Source organism: Borostomias antarcticus, assembly GCF_949987555.1.
Source record: "Borostomias antarcticus genome assembly, chromosome: 20".
NCBI classification, from domain to species: Eukaryota; Metazoa; Chordata; class Actinopteri; order Stomiiformes; family Stomiidae; genus Borostomias; species Borostomias antarcticus.
This window is the reverse complement of record NC_140253.1, coordinates 4,260,831-4,276,778: the sequence shown is the minus strand read 5'-3', so window position 1 is coordinate 4,276,778 and position 15,948 is coordinate 4,260,831. Positions and strand designations below refer to the sequence as shown.

The following is a 15,948-nucleotide window of genomic DNA, read 5'->3' as shown; positions in this document are numbered from 1 at the left end:
CTTCTAAAGTATAAAAAACGTCTTAAAACAGGATTAAATCAGGATTAAAAGAAAACTACCCAAGATGCCACGGGTTCTATACTACAGTGGTAGTAGACCCCCTCCCGGTCTGACTCGTGGAGTTTCAAGAGATTCTGATGTGCCATTTCAAAATAAAAGCCTTCTAAATTCTCAGAAACTGCTTACTGGCATTTCTTCCCCCTACATGCTTTCCTGGTTTTCGCCAGTCTCAAGCTTGGCCTTGTTTCTTCGCCATTCACGAACACATTTCTCATCAACATTAAACTCTCTTCCTGCGGCTCGATTTCCATTTTGTTATGCAAAGCCCACAACGTGGAGTTTCTGTGCAGCTGTGTAGCTCTTTCTTGATGTTTTCACCGGCATGTTAAAGTCGCACTGAAACGAAAAAAGCATTCTGTCCCATTTTGGTTCACATTATTGGTCATAGTGTTCACCTATTCAACGATGTATGCCAAAAAAATTACAAAATTCAACTTTTGTTGTAATCTTATATCAAAGTATATAATATCTTACTTCCTGGAAAACGATGGGTCACGTGCAATGACGACAACAGGTACCTTAGATTTTAGACCAATAATCTCACGACATCCACCCGTCAATCAACGCTATCCTTCTATCGAACCTGTCTAAAGTTCTTAAAACCTGTCCACTTGTCAATGTTCCAATCAAATTCCTCTAAACATATGTCCCGCCCTCATAGCTTGTTTGCGTCGGAAATACGTCAAACTACGGAAGTTAGATGATCTCAAACGTCCGTTTCAGTGCGACTTTAAATTGAAAAGGAAAAATAACTTCCAAGTTGGCTAACGTTGAAGGCCTCAGTTGACGCCGACTGGCTCGGGCTCATTCTCAAACTGGTCATGGGGGCCGGTGACGTTAGCAAAATAGCACGAATGGCCTAAAATATGCCTCTAATATAGGCCTGCCCATTGGCGTCGGGAGCCGTGGGCTTCCGGGGCTCGAGACACGAATGTTTTTCATCTAGCCCCGGACGTGACCCCCAGTTCCCAGCAAAAAGTACATATTTTAATAAAGAAATGGACGCAATACGCAAATCAAATACCACTCCAAAATCGAGTCAGTCACAACTCTCACGTGTCGGTCTTATGTTTTAACTACAGCCCCCGCCCCCTCCGTCCCTCACCCCCACGAGTCCAGTACATGCGTGCAAAGTCACTGCGCGTCGCGAGACAGATTCCAAAGCGGGAGAGAAAAGTTGCCTGAACTTGCCTCGACACGCCAGAGCTGTAGCAAGTGTAGTAAGCCAGTTCTCGAAGTGCTTACATTGGAATTACAGTAACATTGGTACGGTATATCCAATCAAAACTTGTCATGACTGTCCCGTCATTCACATCGCCTGTCAATCACGTTACCCACTTTAGCTATCTAGCAACTGGCAGCATCAATGAACATTGAAAACTGAGATCTTGAGTATTTGTTAAAAGTTGATTCCAAAATGAAGTGGATTAAAGGAGTTTGGGTTATGATGTAAGGTAGGTCTTTTGTGATTAATTGCCAGTTGTTATGGCTGTGCGTTTTGCTTTGCCTAGATTTAATCAGCACTCGAGAGCGTGAACTTTGCTTCTTGGAGCGGTGGGCTAATAAGCCTAGTAGCCTAAACACTGATTAGGGGAGTAGGCTATTGAGTGCTGTGCCATAAGGCCAAGGGGGTGTATTTTATCATTCTGTCATTCCTCTTCGTGGTGTTTGGCCATTGTTGTCATATAATGGCTCTGTAGTTTATTTAGTGTGTCCCTAAAAGCTTGCCTGTTTCGGCCTAAATATTGCCCGCTTATTCGCTCGCTGTCAAATTATTGGCCTTTGTTGACGTGTTAAAAAACATCAGTAGCCATCAGTAGTTATGTATGAATGTCCTGTGATAGAGTGGCGAGACATCCGAATTTCCTAATAAAGTATTTATCTAGTTTTCCTGTATATTTTTTACATATAAAAATGCCACTGCTCAGCGCCCTTCTGGTGCTGTGAAACCTCCCATCAGGGCATGCTTTGAAAGCGCACCCCCCAAAAAATTGTGCGCGGTATGCGCGCGTTTCGTTGGTCCTGGCTTACCCGGTTCTAGGACCCACCAGACGCCACTGGTTATCAAAAGTTTTGACTTGTCATTAAAAATAAAACTCGAACGCCGTTGTGTTTTGCGCTGTGCTCAGAGGGTGGGAGATTAATTAGACCAGTGAGATGTCCAGGCCTCTGCCCTGGTGTGTGGCAGCTGTTAGTGTCAGAGGGGAAGCCTCGTTCAGACTGCTTGATTGCCATCTGAGGGATCTCTATTAGATGATGGTCATCTCTGAGGGATCTCTATTAGATGATGGTCAGCTAGCTCTTTTTCAGCTTCCACTGGCACATTTTCCCCGCAGATTTTTCTTTTTCAGAACTGACATTTTTTAAGGGCTCATGTCCCGCAGTATGTTGCATTAAATAGTCTTTGGTACAGTAGATGGAAATGTGGCACATTGAGTTGTTTGTCAGGGTGTTACCTGTATTCTCATTTAAAAAGACTGGGCACGACACTGGATGCTATTTAATATTGATTTTTATAAGTCCCGTCTTGTTTACCATGATTTGTGTATGATTACTTCTTTGCCATCCCCTTTCATAACCAAATGTGGTCTGATGATTAAATTGCTATGGCTTCTTGATTTTGCTCTCAAAGTGTGCCAAATTGATGCATTCAAATTAACAATGTTAAAAAAATTCTCCCGGGGGGGCATGCCCCCCGACCCCCCTACAGGGTCGGAGGTCCACCCCCCATAGCTGCCCAAAATCCTGTGGGAAACACTGTTTATAGTGTATGCGTCTTTGGTGCATGGTGGCAAACCCAAATGGGCCCCTAAAATATATATATATTTTTTTTTTACATAGATTTACTTCCATTTTGCTGCTTTCTTTCACTTTCAGGCCCATTATTCTTGGCAGAGTGAACTTGGTCTCTGGATTGAAGGATTATAATCATGGCCTAATATTATTGCATTGTAATAGTGTTGTTTCTCTGTCCTTATTCCCAGATAGGTGTGAGCTGCAACTCTCTCCTCTGCGGTCACACATGCAGACAGCCACCCAGCCCTGAGATCTGGAACTATCTCTTCATCCTGAGGTACAGCATCAAAAGCATTTTCTTTCTAGTGGCGTAATTATGCTATTTAAGTGTTTCATTTTCAAGAGCAAGGTCGCTTGGGGAGAGTTACTTTTGAAGTCCTCCCAGGCGGGACGCCATCATGTGCATTTCAATATGGGTGACACAGCGCCCTTTTAAGAACATAGTCTATCATTGTATCCTCGATCGTAGGGCCTGTCAACATGGTATCTATGTCGACACACATTCCTATGTTCCTCATGTGGACAATGAATGTTGCATTTTGACCCTTCCTCTCTCTTCCTTTGAAGCGTCTTAGGTGCGTTTACAACGTTGTTGGTCACTGATGCGGCTTCTTCTGACCTTCACGAACAGATTACAGAACTGCAGCATATGTTGGACACAATTAATGATATTATAAGAGTAAGTGAATGAACCTTTGCACACCTTTGTTGTGTAACGTTTAGGTCCTTTCGTCAAGTGTTTTATGCTCAATCTTAGCCATTATTAGGTTGTTCCAAAGAGGTTGTTCTTCAGTTGTCCATGTCCCTTTTTGATGAAATGTTTTCATCTGAAAAACCAGGTTGTCTGGTTGCCACAGATACCTTATTTTGAAATAAACATTTATTCAGCATTTCGAATTAAATTATTTGGTCATAGGCTACTTGGAAAAAGCAAGTTCTCAAAAAATCTTGTTTTGTGTTCCTTTTCAGAAATCTGATGCGTATCTGTACGCTCCTACCATTGCGGACATAAAAGTATGTTTTTATTCATCAATATTAGGAATCCAGATGGGCAAGATGCACCCTACATACTGTACTGTAGCATCGTAGCACACAGCGTAATCTTGGTGTCGTTAGGATAAACTGATGGTGTGACCTTGTCCGATCTTTCTCAGGTTCATTGCACCACTTGGTCCCTCGACTGCTACCTCATGGAGCTACTGGTTATTGTGGGTGAGGAAAAAAGCATGGTTGATGAAGATTATCTTGGGATAGAGATGATTAAAACTACAATCACAGATGTCACACACAACTGCCTGCCAGTTCGCAAGAGCAACAACTGCCCACCATGCGAAGCACACCCGTTGACCAACTCCACAATATTCCTCAAGAGGCTGAAGGAATTTCTGACTAAAATAAACTCTTGTTCTCAATGAACACAATATATGAAGTCTTCGACGTACTTCAGGCGAGGCACGGATGTCAACGCCGGGCTAATCGGCAGAGGCTAATCAGTCACGCCCCGTATGACGCAACCCACCAGCTGACTGTCAGCTGTCATAGCATTGGTTCAGCTCGCTAGAGCGCATGTATATAAGCTGTCAAAACACGTCAATGCTCACTCTCTGCTCTGCGTCCGCTCTGCCATTACTGCTGATCGCTCGTATCTGCGCGCTCGCCCCACCTCCTCCCCTGCTCCGCCTGTGTTCTGTCGATGTCGTCTCTGTTGTCGTCGTTGCTCTCTGTTCCGGGGGTATTGCTGCTTCTTCTGGTATTCCACTATGCGTCGGCTAGTGGAAGCCGGGGAATTACACTAGCTTAGTCTCTGTGGCGCTCCATGGTGATCGTGGGCCGAAACATCTCCGAAGGGCCATCCAGCGGTCCCTCCGGTCACCATGGAGGCAGAGACACTAGGCTGTATCTCCTTCGGACTCCACGAAGCGCTGGCCCGTGGAGGACAGGGACTATTATCTACAGCAGTCCTCCTGTGGCGCTCTTTGACGGTCTTAGTGGGCTGAGTTACCTCCGAGCGACTTCCCGACGCGGCCCACTCTGATCGTCATAGAGGCAGGGGGCTAGATACACCACTGTTTGCCATGTCTCTCCTATGATGTTTTTAGCCTTTCTTACTCTGAAAATGTAATTTAATGTAATTTATTGCTTTATAAATGTTCTTAGCTGTTAGACAAACCTACTCCGGGAGCTCGCTTGATCGCCTCGTTGAGAGGGGTCAGGGAAGAATTTTTAGAGCTCACTTTTCTGGAACCTGGGGGATACTGTTTTTTTGCTTCCCTCTGGAATATGTAGGGGTGGGATGTATGCCCACCTCCCTTGTTCTCTGTAAAGTGCATTGTGTTGCCTCTGTGTATGAAATGCGCAATACAAATAAAGCTTTGATTGATTGATTTGATTGAGACCTACATCACAAACAAGTGTGCCTATAATCATGGTCATAAGGCTTTATGTTTTGCAATAACTCATTGATTGTCCTTATAATGCATTGTAGATTGTCTTAGGGGTGTAATAATTTGATTTGCCTATTGATTTTAATGTCATAGTTTGATACGATTCAATTATTTATTTTTGTTTTTAAATAACCATTTAACAAACCCAGCAGTCATTTTGACATCTAAACAAAGCTCTTCTGCGTAGAGAGTCATTGGTGCACCATCTCCAATAATTTCAGTTTCAATTTAAAATCGTTATACCCTTAGCCTTCATAGAAAGTGTTACTGTCACTGCTTTTTTTTCTTGTCACTCAAGAATGTGGTCATTGTCCTGTTGGCTGACTGAAGATATTTAAAGGTGCAGAATGCGGTTGGACTCAGAAGCACTTTTTGTTATATTTTTTGCCATTCTCATTACAGTACATCCCGACAGCAACCATTAAATAGTGTCCCAACACTTCTCAATCAATCAATCAATCAATCAATCAAAGCTTTATTTGTATAGCGCATTTCATACCCAGAGGCAACACAAATGTATTATGAAAATGTATTTTTTTTACTGTCTTTATGTAGCTAACAGATTAGAAATTCACTGTTTTTTAAATGCTGTGGTTTACTCTGTTACATTTGTTTTTTTAATCTTTGCTGCTAAAAGGTCCTGGAATTATCAACATACTGAACACTGTCTCCTGGATGCCCCAGTACAAGGGCCTAGCTCCAGCTCTCCCTCAAAGGGGTTTTTCATTCTTCAGCCTACAGGGTCTCACCCTCACTGGGATTCTAATGAATAATTATTAAGATTGGATTGAGTAGATTCATCCAGCCCCTAACCACATACAAACGTAAATGTTTAAGTGAGAAACATTAGTTGGATATCTTTGGGTAGCTTGTGTTCCAAATTCTTTTTTCTTGTGGGAACAGTATCCACAGGTCATGTCCACGTTCTAGGGTTGTGGATCTCCTGCCTAGTTGGCATGGATGTCCAAATCTTCTGTAGTTGTTAGAATGAGGGCTGGATTTTTTACAGAGGTTTTTGACCTACTAAACCCATTTTTTTCACTTTTTTGTTGTTGTTGGTGATGTTAGCTTATTGAACCGTCCAGTGCTTTCATGATGGTGATTTTCCTTACTGAATAATTTAGTATTAAGCACAACATGGTTTTGATAGGTGTTAATTATACAGTATGCACACAATCAAACAAACCATTCAGTCATAATATCTAAATAAAGAGATTTTGCTGTACATTAACACACATTTTAAACATGCTTTTCAATCCACGGTGATAACCCTGAAATATACATATATAGTTTTTTTAAACACAAGTGAAAAAATAAATAAATATGAAGATACACAGTTGACATAATGTTGATTACATAGCACTTTTGATGAAAGAAAATAAATGGAGGGAAAAAAACAAGCAATTGTCGTATTTCTGTCAACTATACTGTACATCAGAGGTGTCAATTAAGCTTACTGTAGAGACCTAGCAGAATTGAAACTGAAAGTATATTTCAACATGTGCAGTAGAGAATAATGAAGATGCCGTTTCAGTCCGTTTCCTTGCTGGATATGGTAGACAGACTGGTGCACACTGCCCCAGCAACGACCAACAAAACACACATTCTTAACATTCTCTTGTTGGCTGTTGGGTTTAGAATGTTTGGGGCAAAAACTTATGGAATTGGGGGATACTATACAAGAGTTTTGTTGGATTTTGCTAGAAAAATCATAGCACACTGGTAAAACTTGTTTTTGTTGTACCATAACCCCAACAACACAGATTGAAAAAACTGTTGATTCAAACAGCTGTTGGCTGTTTGTGATTGCTGGCCATTGTTGGAGCAGTGTGCACTGGCCTTATATATACACGCACACGCACGCACGCACACACAGTTGCCCTCATCCAGCAATGAGAGGTACAGTATTGCTCTTCTGAATGATCCAGTGTCAATATGTTGTGGTTAACGTGGTAAGGAAATTCAAAAAAACTGTGTGTATGTGTGCGAGAACAAGTTCTTCTGGTAACAGCAAACAGTGTGGCAAAGATTACAATTGGGCACAGTCTGAATGAGGAAGTTACTCAACACAAAGAATACATCTGAACCAGAAATGCTTGCAAACAAAAGCTCAAAAAGAACATGTCCAACTATAATCAAGTTCAACATAAGCATCATTTTTTCCAACTTTTTCTTCTTCTTCTCTACATCTTTATACCCTCTTTTTATTGTCAAAACCAATCAGCCAATCAATCAATGAATCAACAGACATTGGAACCATTGTTTTTTTCAAGTCGTACACGGACGCGTTCAAGAGTCAACTTTCCCATAAGTCCCCTCTGGCGGTCGGTAGCACTTGGGGAACGCCATCAGCTGCAACATGTTGAACGCGTACTTCCTGCACCTAATGTTCTTTTGGACGTTTTCGATCCGGCATCCCTCTCTGGTGTAGGATGACAAAAAAACAAACAAAAAAAACAGGAGGGGAGATGAAAGGCTGGAGGGAACGAGAGGGAGGGGGCAGGGGGGGACAAAATATAACCAAATAATGAGACCTGAGGTAGATACAGTATGTGGCAGCAGGGCTAGTACAGCAGCTGATCGTACGACTGGCCTGAAGGAGTCGTCACAACGCCACCTGCTTCCTGAGAGCTAGAAACGTGATAAGCACTTAGTTTGGATCAACCAAAATAAGACAATGGACTGTGAACAGGAGGTTGTGTAGTCTAGATGGAAAGGGTCCACAAGCATAGGGTGGATTTTTTTTTTCACCACCTGTTTTTTTGTAATCCCTGTGTCTATTTTAAGATTATTCCAGGTCCCAAGCTGACAATGTCCTGGGGGGTTATTTTTTAACCCTTTATTACACCTATCCGAAGTGTATAACTCGAACCAGAAAAAAATTGACTAGACCAACCCGTATTGAAACTTCTACAGAGAAGTCATATTATTTAGTATACCATTCAACTTTTGCACAGTAGGACCTACCTTTCCATCTAGACTTGTGTCCATGTATATACTGAGGTCTATGTATTGAATAGACTTTGGGTGCGTTGAATAGTCTGTGTCATCGAATAATCTGTATATTGAATAGTCTAGAACAAGGGCGAGCAACCTTTACTATCAAGAGCCATTTTTGCCCACAGCAAACAGTGTGGCAGATATTACAATTGGGCCCAGTCTGAACGTGCGGCGGTACCAGCCCTGCTGCTACATCTGTCTACTGGGGTTTTGTGAACATGTGGTTAAAAGCCCTTTAATTGTTTTCATTGCAAACTGAAGGCAAAGGACTCCAGAATGTAGTTGTAATGTGAATGTAACCCCAGCAGCTGTGTCCAATCTGGACGAGACCAGTATGGTTGGAGAGGAAAGAGAAACTGGAAATGTCTAAATGGAGCTTAAGTCCTTTAAAACCCTGCACTCATATTATGACATAATCAATCCCATCAACGATGATCGATCGGAAAAAAAAAGAAGAAAAAAGCTTGTGGTCAGTGCCTCATTCCTCAATGTAATGACCCTAAAACAAAATCAAATCAATCAAAATCACCCCACACCTGTCACACCCCTCCCTATGTCATGCTTGCAGCAGCAAAACCCCAATAAGCGGAATCAAACACCGTGCACACAACCGAGTATGGCATTGTCAGCAAGTTTATTGATATTTTGCAAGCAGAAAAACAAGACTTAAAATGAGCCACACGACCAGTAGGTGAGAACTAACAAGCAGCAACGCGATTGGGTAGAAGTGACGAGACGCCGGCTTGTTCCCTGCCACAGAGCCCGCCTCCGGGTCCTCCCATTGGCCCACGTCTCCCTGGGTCAGGCGGCTGATTTGCCGAGGGCCACCGGGTTCAGTAGGTCAGCGGGGTGGGGGGGGCGCCGAAGCAGAGAACGACGACAGAGAGGAGAAACAGAAAGACAGACAGCGAGGGGTTAGTAGACGGTGAGGCCACCGAGGTCAGCCACAGACGCCAAGCACGGACTGACGGACGGACGGACTGACGGAGGAAGGACGGACGGACGGACCGATGGATGGACGGACGGAGAGAAGGACAGTGCGAAGGACAGACGGCTGATTGGCTGGGGAGAAGAGCGGAGGAGTGTGAGTGAATCGTGAGGTTGGATGAAATAGAGGAGGTGGAAGGGAAAGGCATTCAGAGTGATGGCTGATTCATCTCTAATGATTCACTCTATCTGAGATTACTGGGATGAATCTGATTCACCTCTAATGATTCACTCTATCTGTGCTAACAGGGATGAATCTGATTCACCTCTAATGATTCACTCTATCTGTGCTTACTGGGATGAATCTGATTCACGGCTAATGATTCACTCCATCTGTGCTCACAGGGATGAATCTGATTCACCTCTAATGATTCACTCTATCTGTGCTTACTGGGATGAATCTGATTCACGGCTAATGATTCACTCTATCTGTGCTCACAGGGATGAATCTGATTCACCTCTAATGATTCACTCTATCTGTGCTCACGGGGATGAATCTGATTCACCTCTAATGATTCACTCCATCTGTGCTCACAGGGATGAATCTGATTCACTCAACACTCATGCCTATTCTGTAGCTGGAGTAGGTTCAGGGTAATCGACATTCACCCAAAGTAGATCAGTTTGACTGTCAATACTTGATGAACATTGCCTTGTTAGACCATCCTCATCTAGCGAGCTCACATTCTGTTCCTGGACACCCCCCTATCTTGAACTCCTTCAGCTAATCAGCATGACAAATCTTTAGCCAAATCCAGTCTGAAAAAACACATTTTCTCAGAGAAACTCAATGCATACTCTTGTTGTGATTATTGCTGCAATAACTGCACTTAGGACCGTGTTTATTCTACTAATGTTAACATTACTGCTCGTTGCTTCGGGAGACTGTTGTGAGACTACATAGCACCCGCACGCCAACGCCTTCCTTTCAATCAAAACCTCCCTTTCCTTTTACAGACAAAGAAAGCTACACATCTGTATTACTCTCATGTAGTAATCATTCTATTAAGAATAATGAATAAACTAAACTTCATTTTTAGTAGGAACTGTGTTAACTTAAGTAGTTTAACATGTGAGTTACAACAGATTGTTTGAGTCATTGATTACAATGATTCCTGAGTCAGCATTTCTTTGTCCTGTCTTGAGTCAATAAAATAGCCAAACGGTCGTCAGTTAGCCTACAGTTGTAACACGATCCCAGGAAGGACCCAAGCACCCCCTTGTGATTCCTGGCCTGAAGCCAGGACATATAAACTCGGCACCTCCCTGTGTACCTTAGTATTGCCGAAGTTCTGACCCCATGTACTAGGCTTGCTCAATAAATTGTTGATTAGGCCGTATTTACTCCTGAAGTACTTTTTGACTCAAGTTGTGCATTTGAAATACACTGCAAACACAACAGCTGGTTTTGATCTGCTGTTTTAGTGAAATGAGGTTTGGATGTTGTCCTCCGGAGCCATGCATGCTCCAATGGAAAATTACAAACATCCATGTCCAACATTCCTCAACCAACAAGCTCCAGAACTGAGGACTAAAGCTTAATTTATACTCAGTCGATGACAAATGTCCATAGTATTTATACTTCAGCGAAGTGTCTGATCACCTCCATGGTAACTCGCAGACACGTGGCTGATTGATCCATGGCAACGAACGTGCCTTCTATCTAGCTATCCAATCACAGCCATGCCTTCTATCAAGCTATCCAATCACAGCTGTGCGACGAAAGTGACGGCGTCTGCGACATTAGAAAGTTTAGTCGGTGCAAGACAGCCCTGTCCGACACAAAAAAGTGTCGACAATGACGTCATTTCTGTCTGTCGACACTTTCAAAAGTGTCGTACGACGAAGTATAAATTGGCCTTACAAAGACCTGTTTCATGGAATGTTCATAATTATTCATTATTCAGAACAATATAGCAATAAAAAGCGGGTAGAGTGTACACCAAAAGTTGAGGTGCTGGCTAGGGTAGTAAAACCTGTGAAAAATCAAGAGTAGCTAGATGCTCCAATGCTGTATATTTAATAGACCCAACGTTTCGGCCTTAGCCTTCGTAAGGGTACTTGTAATTCATCACGCGATTCCAGGCTTTAAGTAGGCTACATGGCCCTCGGTAAGTAACAGGTGCAGGTAATCATATAATTACATTAAATTCTATTAACTATATATTTTTGCATCGCAGCTTCATTTTTCGCATATTCAGAACAATAACACCTCAGGTTACCGTGCAGTTTACATGGACCAAGAAGTCGTTGCCCTAGCGAAGGAAAGATCCACTGGTTCTGTTGAAAGGTCTACGCAGATACAAAACAACAGCTCCAGAACACACATCCTGTGTCGGTATAAATGTTGTACTGAGGGGCCTTCCCACCAGCGGCACAAAGGGAACATCGGTAAGAACATACATTTCAGGTGAGATAATGTAATGCATAAAACTGAAGTGACTCACGCAATTCATTGGAAAGAGGAAAGAGCCCACATGAGGCCATTAAACACCTCTTTTTAAACTCGTTATCCACCCACAACACAACACATTAACCACCCACCCTCAGGCCTCAGGCTGACAGCTACGCCTGTCCAATTCCATCTCCATCCAAAACATGAGATCATGCCACTTAAAGGGACCCTGAGGAGTTTATTTTTGGTTATGAAACAGTCTCATTTTAATGTGGGTGAATCTACAGTACCCACACTTGTTTATGTGTCCATTTTCGACAAATGTCGTTTCTTGTATGTAGTTTATTTTTAGATTATTATTTTGTGGTCGGGTCGTTCAGAACTTCCTAGGAATGACGAAACGATTTACTGCAGTAGCCTACGCCGCCGACAAGATGAAGAATAATTTAAATATGACCGTTATATATTGTCAAAAGTAACGTTACTAGTAAGACCTATGTAATTACCTCGTTGGTGGCCATCGTTCCGTCTTCAAAACACCCGGCTCAGGTAGCTAAGGTTTATGCCAGTGCGCGGGGAGGCTCATGGGAAATGTGGTCTTATTGGGCGGAAAACACTTCCGCTTCCCGAAACGAGTCAACAAGTCACTTTTACAAGCATAAACAATGTATCCACGCATGAAATGTTGAAGTGGTCGGTTAGGTTGAGGCTGACAAAATATACAGACGGGCAGCTCTCATGTACTGTAGGGAGCCTAGCAAAAGGCTTTCCAAAGACCGGTCACTGAGGAGCCATCAAAGAAGCCCATTAAAGTTCACTAACCCTAACCCACAAGACCTCGGCCCTTTGGCGCCTGACACCGCACCGCAAGACTCCGCCCACACCGCACTGTCGCACGCGATCTGACTGGTGATCACTTCGTCGCCGGGAACTGTGGATGTCGAGGGGATTGGGACAGGCCCGTAAGTGTTATAACTCCTATGAATGTCTGAAGGAAGGATGCACGTTGAGAGTATTGGAGCAGGCCCATAATGGCATGATAACGCCTATGTTTGTCTGAAAGAAGGATGTATGTTGAGGGTATTGGAACATGCCCATACTGCAAGTATAACTCCTATGAATGTATTGGAGCAGGCCCATAAGTGGCATGATAACTCCTAGAAATGTCTGAAGGAAGGGTGCATGTTGAAGGTATTGAAACATGCCCATAATGGTGTGGTGACTCCTATGAATGCCTGAATGAAGGATGCATGCAGTAGCAGGTTGTCACTCCAGATAACGCTGATAATGTCGCAGTGACCAGAGAACACCCGCAGGTTGTTTAATGTGATAATGTTGATAATGTAACAGGAAGCCAGCTGGTTGTTTTAATGTGATCATGCTGATCTCACCTCCTCATGCAGTCCAGGGCTCGTATGAAGTAGTCCTTGTTGAGCTGGTGCTCGTCGCGGAGGAGAGCACACTGCTCCAGCGTCACAGACATGGACGTCCGGTCTTTGGCACTTTTACAGCTGGTGAACCTGATGCCGTTCAACCGCCGGCAGATCTGCCCGGCAACAGGTGACGCGCAGCCCGGGGAGGAAGGACAGGGACCCGGGAGGATGGAAAGCATTGTCAAATGACTTGCAAAACTATTTAATAAATAAATATTGTCTTCTAAAATACTTGAGGTTTGCCAAATGGAAAATAATCTAATGAATGAATAGACAAGACAATATGAATCAATATTGTTTTCCCACAACTGATTAAATAGGCTGTTTGCAATTCATCTAATTCTGCAACTACTACTACTACTACTACTACTACTACTACTACTACTAATACAGTGATACTAAGATCCGTGGAGTCAGCTGTGGTGACTGTATACAAACCTTAGGGGATATGAATCATCAACAGCATACTAGATTTATTGCCAGGCTGGTTTCATGACCTCAAGTTGAACAGAATGCTGTAGAACATTGTTTAAAAATAAGTGTGTTCCTGGGGGTGAGGGTGTGCATGTTACACACGGTCTAGTGAAATTAGGCATACAATGTTTCGTTTGCCAACTCTGACAATGTGCCAAATCTCAAGCTTTTACCATATCGGCTTGTTTACATTTATCCAGAATGCCACGCATTCAGACAGTTTGCCTGGAACGCTATGAAGTCGTGAGTCGTGACTTGAAGTCGTAACTTACGGGCTCAAAATCCTATCTGGAACGCGGCATAACTCACTACACTACAGGCCGGGCTGCGCCTGAACCCCCCCTCGTCTCCTGTGTACTTCACTGGCTGCCACTTTTATAGCACTTTTATCCAAAGCGCTTTACAATGGCCTCTCATTCACCCATTCACACACACAGTAGCGTTTCTAGCTTATATGCCACCCTGGGCGAACCCCCCGCTACGGCGCCCGAACCAGGATGACCTGCTCTACCACTGAGCCACAGCCGCCCCAGGCCTGAACCCCCTGCCCAACACTTTTTGTGTGTGTGTGCGTGCGTGTGTGTGCGTACATGTGTGTGTGTCTCCTCACCGTTCCAGCAAGCCACAGTATTTCCACATTCTTCCTCTTCTTAGTCACTACATTCTGGCCGAGGGTTTCAAATAATTCCTTCAAGTCGTTCTGCGTTTGAAAACATGGTAGACCTGCCAAAGAGAGACAAGCAGAAGCTGTGACTATAGTCTGCCTGCGGGGAAGGGTGTGTCTGTGTGTGTATATCCAGTGTGTGTGTGTCTGTGTGTGTATATCCAGTGTGTGTGTGTCTGTGTGTGTATATCCAGTGTGTGTGTGTCTGTGTGTGTGTTTGTGCAGTCTTTCTCTTTTCCGAGCAGTGACTGCCTCAGAGTGGATATGGGTAGTCATAAGAACGCTATTTTCCTGTTGGGGCGTGTAATGGGAAAATGTGTTTTTGCATGTTCTCTATCATATCAGTATAATAAGAAATGTGTTCTGTCTACTCTGTATGTTGAAACTCCTAGTAGCGTTCCTAGCTTCTATGCCACCCAGGGCGAACCCCCCGCAACGGCACCCCCCCCGGCCCCGAGGAGATGACACACTTTCAGTTTCGTTTTGTAAACGTGAAATTAACGGGCTTTCTGATTGTGAATGATAAACTGTCGGCAAGTTGTGTGTGAGCAGGGGGGGGCTGACAGGCAATTCTGATTGACGTGCGATTCTGATTGACGTGCAATTCTGATTGACGTGCAATTAGTTGACGAGGGGGGGGGGGGGGGGGGGGTTGTTTACTTTGCAGAGTTTTTTTCTGCTCCTCTTGCCCCCGAGATGGCCCATGTTGCCCATGCCTAAATACGCCACTGGAAACTCCTACAGGGGAGACCCTGACCTTATATGGGCCTTCCCTTCCTGTATGTCCCTAATCCATTTCCTCAGAGTCACATACCGATGCTCTCTACCATGTGCTCATCCCAACCTCTGGGGTGGGAATATGGGGCCTATTGTTAAGACCATTGCCAGATGTCTTACTACACTCACTCTTGCTCTGAGGAACGGACGTTTTCTCGAGAAAACCTTTGTACCGGTATTCTTTAATAAACTTTGTTTTACTCTTTGGCGCTCTGCATTCAACATCATTCCAAAGAACATCTTGCTACTGAGTTTTTCCACCACAGGCGCAATGCTCATCACAAGCTCTGGAGAGCTGCTGCCGGCAGGTCAATTACACAGCTGACTCTCAGGGCTACGCCGTGACGGTTCGGTTCTAGACTCACTTTCCGTCGGCAGCTTGTCACTTAGTGATTTGTAATAGCCGTCTAAGATCTCAAAGTTGCTCTGGTTGATCCTCTCCTGTAGGGAGCTGTCTCCAAACCTGGTAGAGAGAGAATGAGGGAGAGAGAGAGGGAGAGCGAGAGAGAGGGGGAGGGAGGGAGAGGGGGAGGAAGGGAGGGAGAGAGAAAAAAGGGAGAGAGAGAGAGAGAGAGAGAGAGAGGGAGTAAGAGACAATTGGATGTCAGTTGGACATGTTATAAGTCAGTGAGTTGAAAAGCTGATGCCAGGGTAATGTTTTGTGTTGTATTATATTGTGCGTATTATCAGGATAATGTCTTGTGTTGTATTATATTGTGTGTATTATCAGGATAATGTCTTGTGTTGTATTATATTGTGTGTATTATCAGGATAATTGTTGTATTATATTGTGCGTATTGTCAGGATAATGTCTTGTGTTGTATTATATTGTGTGTATTATCAGGATAATTGTTGTATTATATTGTGCGTATTGTCAGGATAATGTCTTGTGTTGTATTATATTGTGCGTATTATCAG

The 15,948-nt window shown here is 43.6% G+C and overlaps 1 protein-coding gene across 1 annotated transcript in view; it reads right to left on the bottom strand.

The window, feature by feature from the left end:
• Nucleotides 1-8,934: 8,934 nt before the first annotated feature.
• inpp4b (inositol polyphosphate-4-phosphatase type II B) overlaps nt 8,935-15,948 on the bottom strand; it is a gene marked incomplete at both ends in the record, with an annotated part of 127,983 nt that continues 120,969 nt past the window's right edge. The window contains 4 exons of the mRNA XM_084454468.1: nt 8,935-9,109; nt 13,074-13,228; nt 14,200-14,312; nt 15,396-15,493. Of these exons, the coding sequence (XP_084310594.1) occupies nt 8,935-9,109; nt 13,074-13,228; nt 14,200-14,312; nt 15,396-15,493 (541 nt within the window). The remainder of the gene's footprint in view (nt 9,110-13,073; nt 13,229-14,199; nt 14,313-15,395; nt 15,494-15,948) is intronic.